This window comes from Mustela putorius, unplaced genomic scaffold (genome assembly GCF_011764305.1).
Source record: "Mustela putorius furo isolate JIRA1106 unplaced genomic scaffold, ASM1176430v1.1 tig00003867_pilon_pilon_pilon, whole genome shotgun sequence".
Classification (NCBI taxonomy): Eukaryota; Metazoa; Chordata; class Mammalia; order Carnivora; family Mustelidae; genus Mustela; species Mustela putorius.
The window spans coordinates 14,737,447-14,763,233 of NW_025422019.1; the positions used below are offsets into that span (position 1 = coordinate 14,737,447).

Sequence of the window (25,787 nt, forward strand, 5' to 3'; positions counted from 1 at the left end):
AGGGATTCTTATCCACAGCAGATGTGATTTTATGGCTGGACTTCAGGAGTTCTGGGATCCCATGAAGTTATCTGAGAAATACTGCATGTATATATATGAATGTATTTTTTGGAAATAGAATCTAGGGCTTTTTTTATGTGTTCAAGGGAAGGAGTTCAAAAATGAAGAGACCTATGTGTTTAGGCCCAAATGGCTAATAACTGTCCGGGTGATCCCATACTAAGACTTTCATCCCTCAATTTAAGATTGATCAATTCTGAGGACCCCAGTTCCCTAGCTGGTTAGTTTCAGGGCTTCACCGTTGTGGTGGTGGTGGTGGTGATGTGTATGTGTGTGTGTACGTGTGTGCAGAGGCAAATGGCCCTCTTTCAAAGACTGCTGACGAGAATGTCCAGCTACTTCTTTTGTTCCTGCTTCTTATGGGTTCCTCCTATAACTAGGGGGATAGTAATAAAATAAAACAATATTACTGGAGAAAGGTAGAGGGAAGGGGGAAAGAGACTTGGGTGAAAGGGAAAGAAAGGAAGGAAAGAAGTCAGAAAGAAAGAAAGGGGAAGGAAAGAGAGAGAAACCGCTTTCACGGATGGTGAGGGTGTTATCTATGGGGCAGAAGTGAACAGAGGTGATGGAAAGTGGTTGTAGGATTGGTCGTTTGTCCTCACTCCCTCTCATTCCTCCAAGTACTGCTGCCACATTCACATTTTTAGAAGTTCATTTTTAAGAGGTTTTTAATTAAACTAGTACGGGAGGCAGGAGGATTCCATACATGTATATATTCTCTTTAATTTTTCCATTTTAAGATATCAAATCATCCATGTCCTCTGATGAGTGATAAAATATAATAAAGACTTTTTATAAGCCTCTTCATTTGTTTAATAGTGATGATGTGGAAAAATGACCTTTTAAAAACCCTTAAACATTTAACTTTTGATCCTAAGGCTTCTCCCCACAGCTTAGTTTGTTAAAACTAAACATATACTGACATTATAAATTAGGAAAGACGAGAGGGCAATCCACTATAATTAGAAGTCTAGGCTAGGCATTCTACCGGATAGATCACTACAACTATTATAATGCAGTTTACTGAAAATTTTATTGAGTCTCATTCGTGCACAAGTAATAGAACTGCCACTCATGAATTAGGCTTGAATAAGGAAAGTCAAAATTGCAACATCTTCAGCAATCTCTGTAGCCTGAGATCAGCCTCCTTTTCATTCCCAGATGTGCTTCTTTCATTAATGGAGGGGATGGTAATACTACAGGGAGGGTGGGCAGGGTAAACCTTCCCAACTCTTTTGGTAGACTCTAGATGCCGGACTGTGTACTCGCTTAATACTGATCATCAGCATGAAAGGAATTCTACTTGCATAAGTGCTTCTAAGGGCCCATTTCACTTACTAAGCACCCGGTGTGTGAGGCATAAATCCTTAGGTTTACTTATAGGAAGAGACCAAACTGGGATTGAGATTAGAGACAGTCCCAAGGATAGAGCCCATGCTCCAGTCAACAACTAGGACTCAGCAAACATTAGACCATAGATGCTATCAACAAATATGGCCTTGGAGCACCTCGGTGGCTCAGATGGTTAAGCATTTGTCTTTGGCTCTGCTCATGATCCCAGGGTCCTGGGATTGAGCCCCTCATCCATCTCTCTCTCTCAAATAAATAAAATGTTAAAAAAAGAAAAGAAAGAAAAGAAGCACATCTATTAGAGAAAATATCTAAGGGGGAAAAAAATCCTTTTCTGTTATGCCTTTGAGTACAGCATTTCTGCTGTTTTTACCTACCAGCAACCACTGTCCTATCTCTGGCATCTCACCCTGACTTTCCCTTGGTAGACCACTCTTCTCATTCATGGTCCATACAGGTTTAGGTAAAGGTGACTCTACCTTTCAGGTCCACAGCTACACAATGGCAAAGTCCAATGAGCCAGAAGCTGGCACGATCTAATGGACTCCAAATTTATGTGGTATGAGTAACCCCTGAGACTTTAGTTGGAATGATATTGTCTCCAATGGGGTTGCTAGGCCAATGGCACAGAAATCTGGAGCTACCAATCGTCCTTTTTACTACCTCTTGAAAGATCCTGATGAGAATGGAATGACCCAAAGAGGAGCATACCTAAAAATACAGTGAGATGTTGTCTGGTGACACTGTCTGAATCCTGGATTCAGGAAAGCCTGAGACTTGACTGCTATCACTGGACTTTACTTTTACAGGAGTCAATGAATTCTGTTATCTTCTTAAGCTAATTCGAACTTCATCATCATTGTTATTTGCAGCCAAAAGATCCCTGACTCCTAGTTCTACAATTATCCATCAAAGTGTACACAAACATACTTTCTGGTTAAACAGATGATTATTAAAGAAGCTACTGTAGTGGGTGCCTGGGTGGCTCAGTGGGTTGGGCCTCTGCCTTCAACTTGGGTTGTGATCTCGGGGTCCTGGGATCAAGCCCCGCATCAGGCTTTCTACTCAGTGGGGAGTCTGCTTCCCTCTCTCTCTGCCTGCCTCTCTGCCTGCTTGTGATTTCTCTCCCTCTCAAATAAATAAATAGAATCTTAAAAGAAAAAAAACAAAAACAGAAGCTACTGTAATTTTATATACAGTTGTCAAGACTCTAACCATCCACCACTGTTATGATCCATCTTACTTCCTCCTTTGGGCAAACTTACTTAAGTACCTTAAAAGACACTGAGTGAGAAGATACTGAATTAAACACTTACAACTATTTGATTTTTCTCAAATGTATGTGTTATATCTCCTTACTAATTTTGTAAAGCAACAAATTATTTCAGTTATGCTCACTGACATTGGACAATTTAAATAAGTATGGTGGTTTAAAAGGGGTTTTGATCAACAAGTCTTAATTGATAAAGCAGAAAAAGAAGGTGCTTAATTAGCCATCCTTATTCATTAACATCAAACCTGAAACCGTTTTTATTAGTAGTGATTAAATATAATAATTTAGGTTAGTGATTCCCAAACTTAGCTTGCAGCAGAATCACCTGGAGGACTTTTGAAAAAAACCAATGCCTTGCCATACTCCCCGGCGTTTTGATTCAGTGAGACTGAGGTGGCGTCTGGGACTTTGCATTTTAATAAGTTCCCAGATAATGTTGGTGCTGCTGGTCCAAGAACCACAGCTTGAGAATCACTTGCTTAGATTTGTTTGTTAAGGTTTTGAATTTTGGTGTAGTAACTGATATCTATTTGGTATCTTTGATTAAACACATAAGCCCACATTTACTGAGATGCAGGTATATTTTAGATCTGAAAATCCTGGACATCAAGATAATGATGTGCTTTAAAGTCTGGATGGGGAGTCACTCACTTTTAAGTAATCTGGACAAAAGCTTGATTAAAATAATTCATTTTGGAAGCCAATCAACCTTAATTTCCAGTAGAAGACATGATCAGTCAGGCATTCTGCTACATCAAGCAAAAGTCAGGCTTAAATGTTGCCCAGCTGCATTTATTAGCAAAGTTCAGCAGGTCAAAGTAATCAAGTATACCACAAATTCCTAGGTGACTTTTTATCCCTGTCTAATAAAACTAAGTGGTTTCTATCTGCCAATAGGCCAGTAACTCTTAGCAGGAATAAGTAAACCGTCTGGCAAAACCTGCTTCATCTGCATCACGTCATTAAAATGAGAATGTAAGTCAAAGAGTCTGGGGGCCCCCAGGTATAATGCCTTATTATTTTGTAATAATTACATTATATCCATCAATTTAATTCAAGTGAGATGTTTTGGACTTTCAAATAGGGAAGGATCTGGGTTGAGTTTTACAGTGGCAACGCCCAAAATCCCACTGGCTTTCTCTAGACTCGCCTAAATGGTGTTTGTATACTGATAAACCATCGCATTTCCCTCTGCCTTCCCATTCAAGGCTCCACTACCAATGAAGTAAGGATTGTCCATGGTTTAACAACTAAGATCAGATTATAATGGAACCTTTGTTATAAGTTACATGTAAAATGCCTTCTCTGATTGGCTATCAATAAGAATGTAGTCCATTTTAGCATACATCACCCAAAGAAAAGTATATACTTGAAAGGTAAAAATGCACCAATGTTAGCTTCAAAGCCGGTAAATCACAACCAGCAATAAGGGTGTTTATTTCTGCATGGTAAGTAGGAGGCTCACATGGATGCCCAGAGCTGGAGGAAATCTGAAACCATCTATTCAACCCTTTTCTTATATAAATGAGGGAAACAGACTTATAAAATGGCAGTTCTTGTCATAGGAGTTCAGTAAGCCATGAAAACTATATCGACAGTCATAAAGTTTCTTAGTTTAGCAATGCAAAGGGTTGCCTTTTCAGTACATATGCAGATGACACATAGCAGGGTGGAGAACACAGATGTTGGGCAAAAGACTCAGCATCAAGAAAGGCTCTGAGAGCCTGAAGCAATGGGTCACACTGGAATACATCCAACCAGGTCAAATTCAATTCAACACAATGCACCACGCTCCTAATAAAGAGCAGCCATGTAAGAAAAAGGGGAGGAAAAGACTTGGTATCAGCACTTGGCACAGGAAATTTCAGGGCTTACAGGCTTTAAGTAGGTAGACTCAGCCTAAGTCAAAATTGAGAACACACCTGGTGTGCTTTATCAGTTTTTTATTTTTAAGATTTTTATTTATTAATTTGACAGAGAAAGAGAGAACCCAAGTAGAGCAGCAGGCAGAAGGAGAGGGAGAAGTTGGCTCCCCGTTGAGCAGAGAGCTGGGTGAGGGGCTGGATCTCAGCCCCCAGGATCATGACAGGAGCCGAAGGCAGATGCTTAATGACTGAGCCACCCAGGCGCCCCTGTGGTTTTTCTTTTGCTTGGTTTTGTTTGTTTTTCTTTTCTTTAAATTATTTATTTATTTATTTGACAGAGAGAGATCACACTTGTGAGAAGAGGAAGCACACAGAGTGGAGAGCCCAATGTGGGACTCAAGCCCAGGACCTGCATCATGACCTGAGTCGAAGGCAGAGGCTTAAACCACTGAGCCACCCAGGTGCCCTGGGTGCCCCTGTGTTTTAATCAGTTGTATAACACGTGCAGAGAGGACAGAGGGACAAGATTTTGCTCTGCCCTTTACGACTCAGGTAGGGCCTGGAGTTATGTTCGGCTGGATCTCACATTTACGAGGCATATAGAAAAAAGAGATCAATCAGGGAGAAGTGTCAAGATGGGGAATGGCCTGGAACCGTGTCACACAGAGCAAAAGCAGAAGCTGTGGCTACTTAGCCTACAGGAAAAAAGTCTCGGAGGATCTGTGATGAGAGTTGTCCCTCGATAAGACAACTTGTCAAGCAAGAGGAATGAAACTGTCCTTTTGGCCTCAGGAGACAGAAACAGCATACTCTGGCAGAACTCCTGAAAGACAGACTTCAGAGAAGTAATTCTGGAAAATGAAAGCCATTCAGAGATGGGTGATAGCTAAATAAAATTTGAGCTAACATCCTACTGAATCCTTATTTTGTGCCAACTCCTGGGCTAAGGACTTTTTGTTACCTCATTTCATCTTCCTAACAATGCTGTATTAGGTACATTATCATCCTCGATTTACATACGGACAACTACAGCAAAGAAAGCTTGAATAACTTGCAAATCTGGCTAGCGTGGTGCCCTGGGTTTCAAATTCAGGTTCTCTGCTAAGCCATGTGTTCAACTCCTAGGGCACACAGCTTTGGGATACTTTGGAAAATGTTAAGGATCCTGCCACTGGGAGCATCCCAATGTAGGCAGACAGGGAGTTAAACATGACCTTAATGTTCTCTTCCTTTTGTCAAAACAGGAGAGCCACATTTTGAGCATATCTAGCTACACTAATATAAGGAAACACACAGAAAGCTTCTTCATAGACAAGAGAAGAGGACTCTATGGACATTGTGAAAATGTCCTGGGGTTCTTCCTAAACACCACTGTGAGCTATGGAGTTACTGCTCTGGGACAAAAAGTTACCGGGACAACAGTTGACAAGTCAGGAAATGACAGATACTGGTGAGGATGCGGAGAAAGGGAAACCCTCCTACACTGTTGGTGGGAATGTAAGTTGGTGCAGCCACTCTAGCAAACAGCATGGAGGTTCCTCAGAAAGCTGAAAACAGAGCTACCCTATGACCCAGCAATTGCACTACTGGGTATTTACCCTAAAGATACAAATGTAGTGAGCTGAAGGGGCATGTGCATCCGAATGTTTATAGCAGCAATGTCCACAATAGCCAAACTGTGGAAAGAACCTAGTTGTCCATCAACAGATGAATGAATAAAGAAGATGTGGTATATATACACAATGGAATACTATGCAGCCATCAAAAGAAATGAACTCTTGCCATCTGCGATGACATGGATGTAACTAGAGGGTATTATGCTGAGCGAAATAAATCATTCAGAGAAAGAAAATGATCATATGATCTCCCTGATATGAGGAATTTGAGAGGCAAAGTGAGGGGTTTGGGGGGTAGGGAAGGAAAAAATGAAACAGGATGGGATTGGGAGGGAGATAAACCATCAGAGACTCTTAATCTCACAAAACAAACTGAGGATTGCTGGGGGGAGGGGGATCAGGAGAGGGTGGTGGGGTTATGGACATTGGGGAGGGTATGTGCTATGGTGAGTGCTGTGAAGTGTGTATGCCTGACAATTCACAGACCTGTACCTCAGGGCAAATAATACATTATATGTTAATAGAAATAAATAAATTTTAAAAATTAAAAAAAAAGTTACTGGGACAAAAAGGACATAGTTGAGAGTAGAGTTGGGGCTTCCAAGAAGAAGAACGGGGCCTTTGCCTAAGTATCTGAGGAAAGTATCCAAGCCAAAATGAATGAAGGGTGGAGACTGAGGGAAGGCTTTGCCCCTGAGCTCACCAGGGTGAAGTCTCAGTCTCTGCCCTTCATGATCTGACTCCACAGGCAAGGCCACAGGATAAGCAATATGAATCCAGTGAATAAGACCTGGGCTTGAGTCCCACAAGAGGAGTAAGATCTCGAGGCAGTCTGCAAGCAGGATGGATCCCAAGCTGGTCAGGCATCTTACACACCTCGGGGGAAGGTAGTGCTGCTAGTCCTCAGAGAAGAGAAGGGCATCATGGATGATATGCTCCCTACACTTACAGCCCTAAGGCAATGAGGGCTCTGGGAAAGGGGCTGACACATCTTCCACAGTTCCACCGACAGCAGGAAACACCGGCATGTGAGTTAACCCTCCTGTGGGGGCCGGGAGTAGTGATCAAAGCACTGTCAGGGGTTTCTCAAACTCCTTCACTTATGAAGAAGACGGCAGGTCTGAACAAGTGACACAGGGGATGTGGCAATCAATGACAGCAAGAAAATTGCCCAAGGACCAGGAAAGAAGATATGTAAGCAGTTGGGGACTGAGGGAAGTACTTTCCCATCATCACTATGCCTGACTAGTCACTAGGAGGACGCAGAACCCAGGGTTAACATACTTAAAATGTCACTTTTTCCACAAGTTGGGTGAAACAAATTGCCTCAGTTTTACCTAAAGGCATAATCCTTAAGATTCTGCTTTTCAGTTTAAAAAGGAAAAAGTGTCCCTTATAGTGCTATACCTTATGCTCCCATTTAAAAATACTACTTTTGGGGGGGGGGTGTGCCTGGATGGCTCAGTGGGTTAAAGCCTCTGCCTTCGGCTCAGGTCATGTTCCCGGGGTCCTGAGATGGAGCCCCACATCGGACTCTCTGCTCAGCAGGGAGCCTGCCTCCTCCTCTCTCTCTGCCTGCCTCTCTGCCTACTTGTGATCTCTGTCAAATAAACAAATAAAATCTTTAAAAAAAATAGTACTTTTTCATTTAATCAATTTGCATGTGTACTTCTACCCCACCTTATAGAAGAGGTAACTGAGGTTCAGAGGTGCTGATAAACTTCCCCAAAGTTAATGATAAGAGCAGGACCTGAACCCAGGACTGAAGGCATCAAATGCTGAGCTCCCTTCTACCATGCTGCCTCAACATCAGGGAAATTTCAAAGTCCAGAAAAGTCCAGAACCAAACAAGATAAACTCTATGTATTTCTTTGGCTAACAGGTGAAAGCAAGTCCTGTCGGTTTTGTCAGAAAATTCATACGCACGTGACAGTAATCCCAAGATATCTGCATTTTAATATTAGACTCTTGGAGTGGGGAAGGAAGTTAAAAACAGAGGAAATGAGTGATATGGAGAGTAACTCGTGCTGTCAGAGGGGAAGGCAAGTGACGATGGCCATGTGATCAGCTCTGCAGCAGCTCGATAGTCAATTTTCAAGTCTACTTCTGCAAAAGCCGCTGGAAGTGAGGTATCCAGTTAGATATTCTTTACGAAACAGGCTGTCTTCTGGCAGAGCCAAGGTAGGTGACCTTCTAGAACATCGAGAGGAAAAGAGGCAACTGATACCATACCCTGAGTTGTCTTCGGAGTGAACACACGGATATAATTCCGTGGTAATGAGTAATGATGATATTTTGCTGGTCTTTGGAATTTATAATGACCCTATGGGAAACAGCTGCCCTCAAATGCCATCTATCTTTCTGTGGGGGCTAAAAACTCACTGCCTCCCACCTCCCCAGACCGTCTCCAATTTCTGTGTTGAAAGCCAAAAGATAAGTAAAAACTTTAAAAAGTGAGCTAGAAGCTTCACTTCATGAATGTTTTATCACCTTCAGAAGTTCATTTATGAGGCCAAATTATCACAGATTTATTTGAAAAGCAAACGTTATAAGGCATTTGAGCAAAACGGATGAAGTCAATGAACAGGTGTTTCCTACACATTCAAAAAAAGACTCCATTCTCCCAGGGGGCATATTACTTCTATCCAGAGGGTCAGAGTTGGTTTAAAAGGCTACTTGTTTGTCACATGCTTAATATGGGTTCAAATACAGGGATCAGTCCTTAAGTTAAAGAAAACTATGCTGAGACACAGAAATCAAATGGAAGAACTACAAGAATTATAAGAATTACACACTTTCAGCTTGTTAACATCGGGATTTTTTTTAAAGCTCTTATCTTAAGTGTTAAAAAAGTAAAAAGACAACCTATGGATTAGTTAGCTCTGCCTAAAAGTCATTAAATGGCCTTGCACAGCAGTGCTGATTTAAAAATAAGATATGCTAATTTATGTACTGAGAGTAGAATACATGAAAATGAGAAATGATGCAAAATAAATGAGTCTACCCTGGGCTGTGTCATTTCTTGGTTTATCAGTGTTAATAATTATGTGTAATTTCAAAATAAAAGGATCCTTTCAGCAGATAGCACACAATTCCCCGAGGCCCATGAATGGAAAACAGACTAGTTCTGTGACTATTATCTCATCCTTACCATCACTTCAACAGGGCCCCTCTTTGGGTTTTCAGCCTTTATATTCATGTACAGAGGAGATTTAGGCAAAGGCTATACAATTCAAGCCCATGGGTGCTGTCCAGTGGGGATTCAGGGTGAAATTTAACTCTTGTCTTTGCCCTCCAGGACCCCACGTGCTAGTGAGGGCTCACAGGACACTCGTTTTCTTTTGGAACTTAAATCCTAGATGAAGGAAATGTGAATTCACAAAACGACATTTTGGAGGATAAAGAAAGATACTGCTCTCGGGCACTGCCCTAGGTTGCTGTGTGAGAGAATAGCTTCTTAGTCTCTAGAAAGGATTAACATATGCTTTCTGCTAGGAAATTAGCTCCAGGGCTGAGATACACAAACTTGCCACCAAAGCTGAAGTCATCCTGACCTAAGACACTTGGGGACTTCTCTGAAGCCTTCCCTCCTTCCTTGGGCTCCTTACTGGTGCCTCCTGAATGACACTTAAGCTGGAGGGATGGAGGGAAGGGAGGGGAAAGGGGACGAGCGTCTGCAGGCTGATTTAGATAGTGGTAGACAGCAGTGGTGACTTCATTTCTTTCATCCCCAAAACAGATCCTACTTCCTTGACTACTTCCTTTGAATCTTTTCTCGGTACTTTTCGTGATGCAATGATGCAAATGAGCCTTCCAGAGAAAAGTGGTCTTCTTTATGAATGGCTGGCATGGGGAACTAGTTTGGCTATATGCAGGTTTGCATCTCATTGCAACGTGATTCATCTCAGCTGGTTATGTGCAGAGAGCAGCTGGCAGCAGGTACCCAAATAGCTGAGGAGAGAAGTTAAAAGGGACTGCTGCCTGCTGAGAGAGCAGAAGAATCGCTTTAAAGACTCCCTGAAGCACAGCCTCCAGCAGCGGAGGGGCACAGGCAGAGGAGGCAGAGAAAACAGCAGCAGCTGACAGCCTCACTGACAAGCAGTTGGAGAAAACATAAATTGGCCAATCAGAGTGAAGGTTTGGGGACCAAATGGGTATCTAGGAGGTGGAGTGACAAACGGTGACAAGCTATTTGGACAACCTCAAATGAGAAGCTGAGTGAGAGACCCATCCTCGAGGCCCTCCGTGCGAAGCCAACGATGAAAGGCACCAGCAAAGAGGCAAATCTTGGCCAGCTGGAACCCGGAAGCTGTGGTTCTGGAAATGAACACAGACTGGGTACAACTTTTCCCCTCCCCACCCCTCCCTCCTCTATCACCTCTCCACGTTGGCAAGTGGAAAGTGATCCTGAGCACACATTAATCACGCTTAGGGCCTAAAGTACCGTAAGGTTGATAGAAGGTGACGAGCTGATTCATTCCAACCAGCTCAGTGCGTGGAAGGAGAGGCGAACACAAGTGGAAGGGAAAGAACCATGACGCCACACTGAGTGTTTGGGGTCCCACCTCAGGAGCAACGGGGATCCGGGTAACCAGCAAAAAGACACGTGGTGGGGAAAAGGGATAAGAGACCTTCGGCTCCTCTCCATCTCCCTAGTGATGAGAAGAAACGAAGAAGCTGGTGAGCAAGTACAGTACGAGGATCAGTAATGGGGGGAAATTTAAAAAGAGTCTAGAAGTTTGGAAGCAGAATGGCCAGTGGTCCCCACATCACAGGACACACTGGACGAATGTCTACTCTCAACTACCCCTGCGATTGAGGGGACACGGGAGTTGGGCGCGATGTATATACATCCGAGGTGTCTGTCTGTCTGTCTGTATGACTAAGAAATAGTGAAGGAGGATATCAGAGTGACAGGAGAAAAGGAAGAACAAACAATGCTTTTCCAGCTCTTTGGAAACTGGCGTTTTATAACAGGTGACTATAGTATAAAGAAATTAATTCTTGGGGGCGCCTAGGTGGCTCAGTGGGTTAAAGCCTCTGCCTTCAGCTCAGGTCATGATCTCAAGGTCCTGGGATGGAGCCCCACATCGGGCTCTCTTCTCAGCGGGGAGCCTGCTTCCTCCTCTCTCTCTCTGCCTGCTTATGATCTCTTTCTGTCAAATAAATAAATAAAATCTTAAAAAAAAAAAGAAATTAATTCTTGAAACAGACCAAACTTTAATCTGTTCTCTCTATATTTACTCCTAGCACGTACCTTCCTAAAAATATTTAAAAAAAAAAAATGCTTTTTGGAATTGTAGGCTGATCTAAGTTGACGATTCACATAAGATGATCAGATCAGTATTTTTTAAAAATATTTCCCCTCCAAAATGTATTACCAGTAAATTTATCAAATTTACGATCTGACTGGCAACAAGAGATTGCAATGTTACATAACTACTATAATATCATTATTATACATGATAATATCATTATAAGCATATAAGCAGTATATGCTTATTAAAACTATTATAACTACTTAATAACAAGCATCATTTGGATTCTTCTTGATGATCCACAATGCTTTTACAACTTTGTGACAAAGCCCTCGGGATCACTTTTGGGGCACTGAGAATTGGGCAAGGCCATAAATGAGGTCTGCACTCAAGAATTTATATTCATCTCAGAAAATACCCAGCCATTGCGTTTGGGGGAGAAAATCTGTTTGTTTTCTTATTTGCCTCTCGCTCATAAAACAAGACTGCAGGGGGACCTTTGGTTATTCGGATTTCTGAGGAACCCATTTTATCATCATGGGCTTAGGAACATCTGTACTTCATATGCTGTTTGCCTGTAGTTGCTTTTCATTTTAAGCTGGAATTACCTACAGAGCAACTTCCTTCCAGTTACTACACTGTATAGGAGACAGTCTCCTCTAAACGAATTCATGACCATCTCGGTATTTTATGAGATTACGAAAACCAATTTGACTTTGACCCTAGGCACATAAAAAGCGAAAAACAATGATGCCACAAGAAAGCGTGTTTTTCCTGTTTCTAAGAAAGCTCCCGTGGCTGTGACTACAAATGAGACACAAGCAAAGGAAAAGCCTCTGTTCTGAGAAAGAAGATCCAGAATTTTCAGACTGATCATGTTCCTTGTAATTATAAAGATTTTATTTATTTGAGAGAGAAAGAGAGAGAGAGAGAGAGAAGCCGTGGAAGGGTGGAGGGAGAGGGAAAGACAGAATCTTAAGCAGACTCCAAACTGAGGAAGGAGCCTGATGTGGGGTTCAATTTCAGGACCCTGAGATCATGACCTGAGTCGAAATCAAGAGTCAGATACTTAACCACCTTGTAATTTTAAAAGTATTTCTTCTTTTTCCTTTGCTGTGCTGAGATACTATCCTCACCAAACAAACAATATGCACATTCTACAAATCCACCCCTTCTTTAAAAGTATAGTGGAAACCTGCCTTCTGGAAGAGCCCTCCTCTGCTGTATTATTTGAATACTTATGAACAGTGAACTCTGAAAGAGAGGTTGCACTTATTCTCGAAGTATTAGAACTAATGAGCTCCAATTAGGAAACCAGGAATGCTACTGAGCATGTGGAAGATGTTTACATTTTTCAAAGTTACATTCCCAAATAAAAGCAAAGACAGACTTTAGATATCTAATTCAGAAACAGGAGTGATTCTCAGCAGGGAGCCTGCTTCCCTCTCTCTCTCTCTCTGCCTGCCTCTCCATCTACTTGTGATTTCTGTCAAATAAATACATAAAAAATCTTTAAAAAAAAAAGAAACAGGAGTGATTATCCAAACTGATACTAGAGATCCTTGCGCCCATGGTAGCTTGCATTTAGAATCCCTCCTCCCACCTTCAAATCTGAAAACCCCTGACTCATTGTAGCACTTGGTCACACTCTTTGGAAATATTTCTCACTCCCCAAGTAGTAAGGCTTTGGGGTTGGGGCTGCTTTGAATGTTAATGAATTAGGTCATCCTCTGCAGGCTGAGCAATCAGACCAAGTGGATTCCTTACAATACCTCAGAGTGCTAGAGTAACCATATTCCTGACTCAGCTGCTAAAGGTAATACCAATCTTCAGAACCAGGGAAATTTTCTGGACCCCATTCTGGAGCTACTCCCCCACTCCCCCAAGGCTATGGAACATTTTCCTCTGGCAAACTAGCAGAGTTTATAGAATGCTGTGGTTGTAAAACTGGGACTGCTCATCAATCATACTGCTTTCGAATCACAGCTTCTAATTTTTATTCATGACACTCAGGTATGTTACCTAGAAGCGTCACATCTAGGACAGCTTAGACACCCACTGTGCAAAAAGAACCAAGATTTGGGGTTTTGTTTTCCAATTATACTCATGACATACTAAGCTTAATCATATTTTGTAGAGTCAGGACTAAACTGCTAATTGGCTATAACTAAACAAACTGAGGCCTTTTGATTAATCAAGCCAGCCAGCTTTCAGTTTTTGACATCAAAATTTATACTCTCCATGAAGGGGGAAAAAAAAAAACAAGTCTACGGCTACATAACATTAAACCAACACACAATTAACAACACTTTGTTCTAATTATCTGTGGGCACAATTAATGTTGGCTCTACGGTTCATTTTTCTTCTTTGATGGCTCTTAGAATATTTATGGAGATTAGTCCTTGATGCATTGGCCTTCTCTAAAATCTGGGGTTTCCTTACAAGCTCCCACACAAGTCTGAGTAGGGCCAAGTAATACATTCATGCAGATTAATTCCTGATATATTGGCTTTCTGTTTTCCCCTAACATCTGAGGGGCTTCCAACAAGGGTCCACCCAAATCTGGCCCCACGATGCACTGCAGGGACAGGTGCCCTCGCACTCAAGCCCACTACCTCCCACTGAGGATGTTTTCTTTCCCTCCACCGTGGGTCATAACCGATAAAAGGTTATGTCTTGATTGAACAAGCTTCCAGGAGCTGGAAGGCCAAAAGGGCTTCTGTAAAACAGTACTGTCGACGCTAACAAAACCCAAGGTAAGAGAAATCCTCAGCCTCTTGTGATGGGGGAGAGTAAACTGCAGACAAGTTCAGTTCCCTCACATCAATAGTAAAGAGACAGGAGGAAGACAAGGAGTGCCGATCCAAGGCTTTCGGTGATTGGTACAACTTTAATTTATGGCAGGCGCGTATTTTCCTGCACTCTGAAGTCAGTGGGGGCCTCAGTTTTCAGGCCATAAATATTCTCCCCATGGCTCAGAACTGTCTGCGCTGCCCCTTGGTGTGTTTGTTTGGCTGTGTTATTTTACGCTGTGAAGACGGGCTGAAACGCCATGGGGACCTGAGGCTCCGGGGTACTGTGGAGGCTTGAGGGGCTGTTAGTTATGAACATCTGTAGACAGGCTAGAGGTTTGATTTGACCACGCCATAAATCCAAAGAAAGAAGGAGAAGAAATAATGTTCACTTTTAATATCTCTGTGTTGGGTAGATGTGTAGCTCCACACACTTGCACATAGGACAGACTAAGGCTTTGAGTCTAATTTTTGGTCAAAAGTACCTCAGGCTTCAGGCAGGCCCACTTGCTGGTGACTCCTTGAGACTGGTTCCGGCTTTTAGCCAGGCAACTCCCTCGGCCTCTCTTCTTACTGTTTGCCTGGAAAATCTGCAAGAAGCCTCCAAGACTTGGTTCAAATGGCACCATCTTTATCTCCATGCCTTCTCTCAAAAGAATTCCCTCAGGCACTTCCACCTTGGTGTTTCATGGACTCTTGTACATAATTTTTAACATTTTTATGAAATTTTAATACATAATATCTTCATTCTTTTAATTAGAGTAGTTCTGTCTGCCTCCCAACCACGTGAGTGTCTCAAGGACAGAGAAAATGTTCCGCAAGTCCAGCATCCAGCAGCAGCCCAGGCCTAGAGCTGCCAAAGAAGGGAGAGGGGAAGGAGTGGGAGAGTGAGGAGGAGAAGAGGAAGAAGGAAGGGGAAGCAGGAGGAGATGGGGGAGAGGGTGAAGTCAGAAGAAGAAAGAAGATGCCACAGAAGAAAAGGACAAGACTAGGCCCCAACCGATCTTCCTGAGTGAGATGAAAGCATTTCTGACATTTGAATAACCAAAATAGTAGAACTTTGCTAAATCGTGGAACTGATGGGATTGTCAGTTGAGACGTGCCACCCTCCAATGGCCAGGATGCTAACACATGCCAACAATATTCCTCTCCGGAGTCTAGGGGTTCTTATGGACCTACTGGAAAGAGCAACAGTCCTCTCACTGGTGTCACTGATGCAGGGGTGCACTAATCTGGAGGCTTCTGGCTGCCATCTTCCCCAACACATTAAGAGTGCCTGTGTTAGAGAGCCTGAAACCCACTTAGAGGAGAGCAAAGCTGAGAGGTGGAAAGAGCTCCCTGGCCTCCTCTGAACCTCTGCCTTCCCTTGGCCTCCATCCACTCTTACACCTCCATGTCTAATTCCACGAACATGCTTTCACTTACATCAGCCAGGTAAATCCTCTGTAACTTGCAGCTGAATGAACAATCACAAACCGAGTTCCCTGAAACTGTTCCGGCAGCCCATGGACTTTCCCCTCATTTCATCCTGTACCGAGCAACAAGCGCGGTGCCTTAAATGGGGGTTTGGGTGCTTTTCCCTAAAGGTGCTGTTCCTTTCAGAGTCTCCTCTGGAGTTCTTCATTTTAGAGAGCCTCTTACTCTTAACTAGGTATGAAGAAATCTAACAGCCTACTTGCATAACTTTTTTTAAAATAATGGGCATGTTTTCATATTCTACTAAAATATATGTGTAAAATGTTTATGTACCATGATTCTCATCACAACATTATAATAATGAAAACGTGTCAACAACCTATGTATTCAAAGAGATTAAATAAATGGTACTCTGCATTCATTTGATGGATTTCTGCATAGCTGTCAAATCATATCTTAAGAAATACTGAGTAAGATGGAAAAACAGTATTAATATATTACATAAAGGAGCAAGCTATAAACTGTATAAAGTGCTATTTTATTATTTCCTAATTTGATTAAGTATCACAGGAGAAAAAGTAGAGATAGACATGCTAAAATGTCAGCAGCAGATATTTCTGAGTGGTATGATTACAATTTCTCTATTGCCTTGTATTTTCCTAACTTCCTATGATGTGACTGCTACTTTTATAATCAGAAAATTGCTAGTATAAAGTTATATACTGACATAGAAATTTTTTTTTTTTAAACTTCAAGCCCTTTTGCCAAAGAGGAGTTTTTGTCTCTAATCCTAGCTTAGTGATTGTTGCTAGGTGACCCAGGGTTGGATACAAATTAATCAGGAGAAAGATATACACCAGATGCTTTAAGACAGGGATGTCTGGAGTTACCTGTCAGCAGCCTGTCACAGAATTTAAAGATGAGGAGGAAACAGTTAAGGATTTCTATTCAGACAGTACTCTGAAGAAACCAGCATGTTTCTTTATAACTTTTAAAGTGTCTTTTTATGTCATCTTAAGATAGAAGAGGATAAAAGTGAGAGGGAGGAGAAGGTAAGAACTTAAAGCCAATTGGGAATGCTAAGAAATAGACTTCCTCTCATCAGCAAAGAGTCGAAGCTAAGCCTGGGGATATCATACCCATTTCCATGGCCAGGGAGCCATCAAGGTGGAGAGGAAGATGGTTGTAATTACAGCTTTCCTCGGGCTCCTAAGTCCCCTGGCACTGGGCATGTGAGGGTGGGCGGGGCTTCTGCATCTGAGCTTGCAGATTCAGGGAGAGTTCCACTGAACTGGACCTAAGGTGTTGGAAGAGTTTTTAATATCACTCAAAGACTTTTCTGCGGTTCTCAGTCCTGGCTGTGCATCTAAATCCCCTGCAGGCTTTATGACAACACAGATGTTGATTCCACTTTAGACTTCAAGAGTTGGAGTTTCCCCGGCTGTCCGCTAGGCATCTGAAGTTTCAGAAGCTCGGTTTCTGCATGAGTTTCACCCCCTGAAGGTTTCACTCCAGCATTTCTATTTCTCTCTCCTGCATCGTGGCTTCTGTCTTTCACACTGGGTCATTCTCAGTGGTACACTGGTGCGCCAACAGTCCCCTGCTTTTCGTTGTTGTTTTCGTATTTACAAGCTTCTCTTTGCTGTGTCTCTCTTTGGGTATAAATGTCTCGATGTCGGCTCCACTGCACAGGAAAACTTCTCGAAAGAGCTGCCTGTATGTGTTGTCTCCACCTCCTTTCTCTCCTACCTGCTCCAACCAGAAGCTGTTGTCATCAAGCTTTTAGCTATCCCCAGCCCTTGCCAGAGTCAGTGATGGATTCTGTGTTTGTTTGTTTTCCTTATTCCGTTAGTGGTACTGATAAGGCTGCCCTTGAAACACTTTCTTCTCTAGACTTCTATGACACCTCACCTTTCTGATTTCCCTCCTACCTCATAAGACTCTTTCCCAGGCTCACTGGCTAGCTCCCCTTCCTCCGCCAGACCTCTAATGGAGGGGCACTGCAGGGGTGTGTCCTCTGCCCTCTAATGGTCCACATTTACACTTACTTCTGATGTTGCTTTATTAAGTCCCACAACTTCGAATGCCATCTATATGCTGATGACCTGAAATCTGTATCTCTTGCCCTGACCTTGGCCTTGGATATCCAACTGCCTACCAAACATCATCACTTGAATGTTTAGAGGGAATCTAAACTTCACATGGACAAAACAAACTGATGATTGTATATTCCTTCCCCCAAGTCACCTCTTCTCTGAACCCGGCCTGTCCCAGAAATCTGCTGTAACTCAGTTGCTAAGGCTGAAAACCTAAAAGTCACTCTTGATTTCTCACTTTCTCATACATTCTACATCCAATCCTTCAGTAATTCCAATAGTTTTACTTCTACAACACATACTTACTTGACCATTTCTTATTAGCACAGGAAAATGGAACCACAGTGGAGTTCAAATTCTAAGTCTCACACTTACTGGCAACTTACCCAACCTTTGGGGGTTCAGTTTCCTCATCTGTAAAATAGACATAAGCATATCTCCCCTCCCCCTACATGGTTATTATAAAGATTAAAATAGTATGTATATGTGTATATGTATGGAGAGATAAACTGGAACACTGCTTGAATATACTAAGCTTTATACCAGGGCTTGCCACCACTCTCATCATCATTATTCCCCTCTAGTCCACTAGTCTAATGATATAATTATATATTATTATTTCTTGTTAGTCCTAGGTACCTGTTCTAGACCAGTCTATTAACAACTTCTATCTGGAATCTAATTCCAGACAGGAAGCCTGGTCCTGTCCTGCTATTAGCTTACCAAGAAGCAAAAGTTATCTTCCTGAAGCACAATTCGGACCATGTTACTTCCCTAGTTAACAACCTCTGACCGCATCCCTTTAAATTTACAACTCTATTCAAAGTCTTTACTGTGACAATGGGCTACAAGGCTTTAAAGGGTTCTGGCCCTGGTCTATCCCTCTGAATTAATCTTCTTCCTATTTTTTAACCTTACACTTGTGTTCCAGGGCAAATTTCCTTCTTCTGTTCCTCTAACTTAATAACATTTCTACCATATATCTAGGCTCCCCAGTTGCAGTTTCTCCTTGTTCGTCATCCAGATCTTTATACAGCTATCTCCCTTGGGTTATTTATTTATTTATTTTCAAAAGATTTTATTCATTCATTTTAGTGAGCGACAGTGCCCAGGAAGAAGAAGAAGGGTGGGGAGGGGCAGAGGCAGAGGGAGAAGCAGATTCCCTACTAAGCAGGAAGCCCGATGCGGGGCTTGATCCTAGGGCCTCAGGACTGTGATTGGAGCCAAGGGAAGAGGCTGAACCAACTGAGCCATGCAGGATCCCCTCCCTTGTGTTATTTATACTGCAGCCAAATGGCCTGGGAATCAGATGCCATTGTAGGCAAATACCTCTCTCATTTCTACCCCCCACTCTCTTATGACTATATCACCTGGTTTTTCTTATTCAGAGGCACTCATTTGTCTATTTGTTTGCTTGGTTATTTACTTTTTAAGTGTGTGGTCTCTGTCTCTGTTCTCTGGGGTTTTGGACCATGAAAATTGATCTACTCCTAGTATTTGGCCCATAGAATGAATTCAATAAATATCTATTGACTATGAACTCACATATAATTGTGATGTGCAGACAGCTTTGAGAATTACTATTTTAAACTACCTCATTTTAAATAGGAATACTGATTAACAAAAATGCTTATGCTTAGCACTTTAATTGTCATACTTTCATGGAAAGGTATAACTAGAAAATGCTGTTATTCACTTTACAACATTTAATTGCCATGTTTTTCTGCACAAAATAAATCTTTTATATAAGAAGCCAAGTTCCTCTGACCTTGAGGCTATAGCTAAGGCATTAGCACTTACCTGGAGGCTCAGAACTCCCAGGTTGTCTTAGGCTTGCTCTTCCCCTAGAGTCTAGCTAGAGTCTGGGAATCAGAAATGCTATGGGAGTTGAGACTGAGCAAAGGGCATGTCCAGTTTGATTTCTAGTCAGGTGTGAAGCTGTTCAATGAGTGATTAGAAAGGGCAGGTGGAAATGTGCAGAGGGAGGCCTGAGACAAGCAAATCATGTATTTTAAGGAACATGCCCATAAGCAAATCCAGTGCCTTGAGGCCAAAACCCAGAGCAGGCACAAGGGAACAACGGAAGACACAAGGTCAAGTCAATGGACTGTGGAGGTCAAGTCTTGGAAAATCCCTAGACTCAGTGATCGGGGATGGGGTGGGGAGAGAGGGGTCTTTGTGAGACGGGGCCTGTGACAGGGCAGTGCTGATGAAAATAGTGAGCTTAATCGTAAGTTGAGTAAGCAGTTTCTTAAAAACAAGTCTTGAAAAACAGAATTTTTAGAAAACAGAAAACACTACACCTGGCACTTAAATGCTACAGAAAATGCGCAAGTGGCATCTTTATCACCCACGTGGCTCTTATGGCACAGATATAAAATACAGCAAATAGTTCCTCCATCAGACAGCAGGACCCTAAACAAATCTTAAAATTTAGGCCCAGGGAGAGTAGTTGCCAATTGCTAAGACAAAAGAGAGAGGAGCGTGGGGAGAGATAGAGAGAGAGAGAGGGAGTGAGAATTAATTATTATTTTGACTGCTGGCCCAGGAGCCCTTTTTGGAAGGCAAATGTTTAATTTAGCAAAATACCTTCATGAGCAGTGGGAACAGTATGGAATGAGGCCATGAGTGGAGCGCAGGGACCGAGTATAGAGCCCTGCATAACCAGCGATGGGGTCTTCGTTGAGGGAGAAGAAGCACATGAGAAAGACCTGGCCATGTTCTCTGTCAGGCCGGCAACTGAGTTGCAGAAATGATCAAGGGAGAAATGCCTTGCAGCTGAAGGATTTGGAGGAAATAACTAAGGACCAGGTTCAAATAGGTAGTAGTGAGAACTGGGGGTAAGGAGAGAATTTACTTAACACTGGGCAAAGAATTTTAGGAAGCAAGCCATGACCCTCACCAGAAGAAGCTAATTTAGAAAATAAAACATTTTTTAGCGAATTAAAATTGTGGAGATTAATGGCCCTTAGAGATATCATCTATTGCATCCAACTCTCACTGGATGCAACAGTTTTTGCCTAAAGTAGAAAGATCTCTGTGAAAGAAAAAAAAAATACTGTTTCTCTTTTCTCTTTTCCTCAGTGGGGGCTTAAAAAACATTTGCTGCCAAAGATATGTGTAAAATACCTCTTTGCTTGATTAAATGAAATGTCCTTCCCAAAGTTGTCTCAGTGATAATTAAATCAACTAAGAGCCACAGTCACTGTAATTAGGAATAAAACTAACAATTTAAGTAGCTGGTTCTAGGGAAATAAGAAATTGTAGTATCAACTAAATTTCTACTATTAAATCCAGGTAATTCAAACTCTAGGCAAAGCTATGACTTTCTCAGAGCTCTCAGACAGCAAACACAGTCTCCCTTGAGAAGGCTTTCCCACCTTCCTCAGTGACTTTCTTAAAAACGACACAAGTGTGGGAAGTTCTGGGGAGACAAGAAGGACTCCTGGCTGTGTGCCCCAGTGGGGCTGCCAGATGTTCCTTACGTTGACTTCTCTTCTGCCCCATGTTTGGTATCAAACCTGTCCCTCCTCAGTTGCTTGTGCGTGGAGTAGCTCAGTTTCTCCACTCATAGTTCTTGTATTAATTGCTGAATCCAGAAAAATAGAAAAAAAAATGATATAACAAAGTCAGGAGCCTTGGAGTGGGTGTACAGAGGAGGCCATATGCCAGGCACCACTGTGCAAAGATTAACTCACTTCATCAGCATCCATGCCCCAGAAGATAGCATACTATTAGGATCTCCATGTTTGCTGCTGAATCAACAGAGGCACAGAGCCTGGAAAACTGACTCGAGGTTTCCAAACTGGAAAGGAGTAGAATTGAGATTCATACAAAACCCTGGGAATTGGGCTCCAGAGTCCATAATCTGAACTCTTTTGTTTTACCTTTGCCAAGGAAATTAGTGTAAAAAGGGCATGCTCACTGTAGACAACATGGCAAACTGGAGGCAGAACTGCAAAAACCAAGCATAGAGAACAAGACCTCTCTGGGTCTTGTTTCTTCACATTAATTAAGTTTTCAGGCTTTTGTCAACCCTGTTGTTGAACTCTATATTTAGATGTTAGCTGAAGGCCTCTTGCACCCAGTTAAGATGAGATGGGCTCACCACCATCAGGCTTAAAAGTAACTATGTCCTGTTCGAGGTGCTAAGACAACCTGTAGAGAAAGCCATCTTCACTCAATCTTTCCACATGTGAGATATCAATCAAGATCTGATAACTGAAGTGTTCTTTGAGGAAAGCCATAAACATTGAGGAATTAGCACACACAGTGATGCCTAAGGCCGCTCAGTAAGAGACCAGTGGTTCCAGATTGTTCTGGAAGGCTGTGGTGGCTCCCCATCCTCCTTAAAGTGCCCTAAGCTCAGCCTCACTTCTGTTTGTTTTACATGTCAAACTTCTGCCCAAAATTTTTAAGAAATGTTTTGACTACTTAAAAATTTGACTTTTTTTCTTGCAGTCATCTTTATTAGTACTGGGTAGTGTATGTATACATTTGCTCAATTATTCATTATATTAGGTATTGGGGAAACAAAGTGAAATATCACGTAGCAACTTTCCTCACGGAGCATGCCATTTTAGGAGTCCTGACCCAGGTTGAGGGCTGAACTGAATTTAAAAATGAATTACTGTCCTCTGTACACTTTCTAAGGCACTGCAATCAGAATCATGACAAATGAATCACATTTGTGACACATGAATCACATCAGTGACAAATGAATCACAATGGGAGATCCTAGCATCTTATTCCTCTAGAAGAACCTAGAAAGAAAGACTTATACTCACTCAAAACCAATGTCAATAAAAGAGGCAGAGCACTGTTATTTTTCTGTAAACATGTAAAAATTGTTTCATTTCTTACCTCTAGAGCTTTCAATCTTTCCAACAGGAATTTGGTGTTTTCTTTCCCCTCATCTGCACTGCTGCTTTCACTCCTCGAATCCTCATCCACCACCATGTGAAGACTGTCCAAAGTTTCCTTGTGTTTTCTCTCTTCCTCTGACAGTTTTTCCTGAAGCGAGAAAGAATTACTATTTTCAATGATCTCCCTTGAAAAACAGGCAAGAGTCTGAGGCTGAAAAGTGTGTAACCTCTCTACTGCTTTTATGTTCTTTTTGGGGCTGAAGCAGAGAAGATGTTGCTAAACAAATTCTCAATAGTATTACATTAGTAAAACACCATAAATTAATGAATCTTGGCAAGAAAAAGCCATTGGGTCAATACCCCTGAATGTAGAAGTCCTCTGCCCTGTTGGAGAAGTTGACCCAGCCAACTGGATCACCCCATGATGGAATCACGGGGTGATCCATTTTTATCTGCACCATGGAACTCAGCTGTACTCTAAACTAAGAAAAAACAAATCAACCTTGATACCCTGATTTGTGAAGAGCTTTAACTCCTCAAAAGAGGATTGTTAAAGTCACTGGACATGCAACTATTTAATTATTCTAAGAGAAAATAAAATATTGTGAAATATTGAAATGAGAGTGATTTCAGAATTCTAATCTGAAACCAATTAGTTCCTTTGGCTTGATGACACAGCTCTTAAGGACCCTTTAGTTCCTTTTCTAACACTCCAGGATTTGTAGTATAGCCTTGAGGCAGACATAAAATGTCCTTATCTTGTCTTTCCTCCCTGTTGGAAGCTCCTCACTCAACCTTATCTCTGGCAGCTTTTGGAAGTTGAGAAGTGTTAATTTGAGCCTTATGATTGCCTCTTGTTTTCAAGCGAAAAAGAAATGTCAAGAGAATATCATATGAGGAAAAAAATATCTCATCCATTCTGCACATATATTAAAAACCTTGTGCTACAGGGGTGCCTGGGTGGCTCAGTGGGTCAAAGCCTCTGCCTTCGGCTCAGGTCCTGATCCCAGGGTCCTGGGATCAAGCCCCACATTGGGCTGTCTGCTCAGCGGGGAGCCTGCTTCCTCCTCTTTCTCTCTCTCTCTGCCTCTTTGCCTACTTGTGATTTCTGTCTGTCAAATAAATAAATAAAATCTTTAAAAAAACCTCACAAAAAAACCCCACAAAAAACCTTGTGCTACAGAACCAGGTGACATCATTCCATCACACTACTGAATCCTAACCCAGATACCTCAGAAATCATTTCCTTACTACAACCGGTTGTCAACCATGTGGGCTAAAGTGAATTATCACTGGTGAGAGACTTCTTTATATTTAGCACTAACTCAGATCATTTACCAATAGAAAGCGAAAAAGCTAGCATTCTTCATCTCTAGGCCCTTAAAAAATCTACTTAGAGTGGGGAAAGGCCAGTTTTTCAAACTGTGTTCACAAATGTGCTTTGGAGATTCTAAAAATGTTTAACTTATTTTTTGAAAGTAAATGATAAAATATATAAAAATAGATCTTAATATATATATATACAGATGTATTAATATATATCAAGAGACAGACAGACCTGGAGACCCACAGTAACTTGACCCATGTTAATTTGTTTTATATAGATTTCAAGCTAATATTTCTTCTGTCATCTATCTATAGAAATGCACAATTGATTAGGAAGGTGATATCTCTATGAAATCAGGCCTTGGCATGTCTAACCACATATATCGTGCGGACATGTTCACTTCCATAGGATGTAGGATTTCAGCTCGGATAAATGTCATGCAAGTTTAAGGGGGGACATTCTCAGGGAAGGACAAAAGTCCAGGTCATGACTGAATTTTTATGGCTTTGATTCTTTAAGGTCTGGTCACTTCTCAGACTTTCATTTCCGTGGTAAGGAACATGAAGCATGAAGAGTTACCAAGTCAACTTGGAAGTGAAGAGGTCCTTTTGTTTCTCTTTTAAGATTTGAGACTGTAATTAAACACTAAACTGGGACTGTAAAGCAAGCTACTTTTTAAAATATCATCTACATCTATTTATCTGTATGAATTATGTTTTTCACTGCTCTTTCAGTCAATTCCACTTGTATTTTCTCTCTTCCTCCCTCCCTCTCTCCTAGGAGTTAGGGCTCTAAAGCTAATTAAAACAAACAAGAGCCACTATTGTGGTGAATGAGAAGCCAAAAGACTTCAGAACATGACAACCAGTTTCCAAGTCTACCATTTACAGGCTTAGCAAATACCATGGGCAAAATACTAAATTTCAGTATCTCTCGGTTTCTTTATCTTCTAAATACCCAAATGAAGTTAATGCCAACAAATATAGCATACACGTATACACAGTCAATTCTCATTATTTCTGGTAATTCTGTTCTATCAAGTTGAATTAGCTGAATTAGCAAATACTGTTCTTAGGGGAAATTCAGGGTTAGGCTCCTGAAGGCAACATTTCCATCACTAAACAATACACAATCTTATTTTATGAGTGCTTCTACTGAAAGACATGTAATTTAATATACACTGTTAATTCATTAACATTGAACTAAAAGCCTCCAGTCCTATATCACATACCTGAACAAAGTTATCTAACACCTGTTTTTTCCATAAGGCACATCACAGCCTTCTTGCCCTTAGGAACACTAGACGGCATTTCAGCAATATGCTTGGAGGCCATTTTAAATATTGAAATCACGAATGAAAAGCATAAAATATGAAAAGCATGGCACTAAACAGAATGCAAAAGCATACTTGTTTATAGTAGGTGGTCAAAAAACAAGAAATCAAGAGTGGTGCGTTGTTTGACCTCAGCTGGGAATGTGCGTGTCAGGTGACTCAAGGTTGTCACTACTCTCCTAATGTCCGTGATTTATCATCAAAGCATCACACAATTTGATTATAAACAAATTTTAGGGAAGAAGAGAATTCAGTAATACAAAATCCAAAAATAATAAGAATTGACAGTACACACACACACACACACATACACACACACAAGCACACATGCTTAAAGTGTCCAGACACAATGCCTAAATAATATTATATGAAACAACTGGAAACAATTCAGGATGATATAGATTATATGTGAATACTTAGACTCCATAACATGCATGGGCGATTTTACATAGTTTGAAGAATGGGCAATCAATAGGGCTGTGGGACACGATTTCATGGAAATGTAACATGACTTGCATTTTGACACAATGATATAA

General features: G+C 41.6%; 1 protein-coding gene across 7 annotated transcripts in view; it reads right to left on the minus strand.

The window, feature by feature from the left end:
- NCKAP5 (NCK associated protein 5) overlaps positions 1-25,787 on the minus strand; it is a 971,589-nt gene that overhangs the window by 266,881 nt on the left and 678,921 nt on the right. For all 7 annotated transcript variants that reach the window (XM_045066496.1, XM_045066499.1, XM_045066498.1 and 4 more), the window contains one exon: positions 22,590-22,739. In XM_045066496.1, the coding sequence (XP_044922431.1) occupies positions 22,590-22,739 (150 nt within the window). The remainder of the gene's footprint in view (positions 1-22,589; positions 22,740-25,787) is intronic.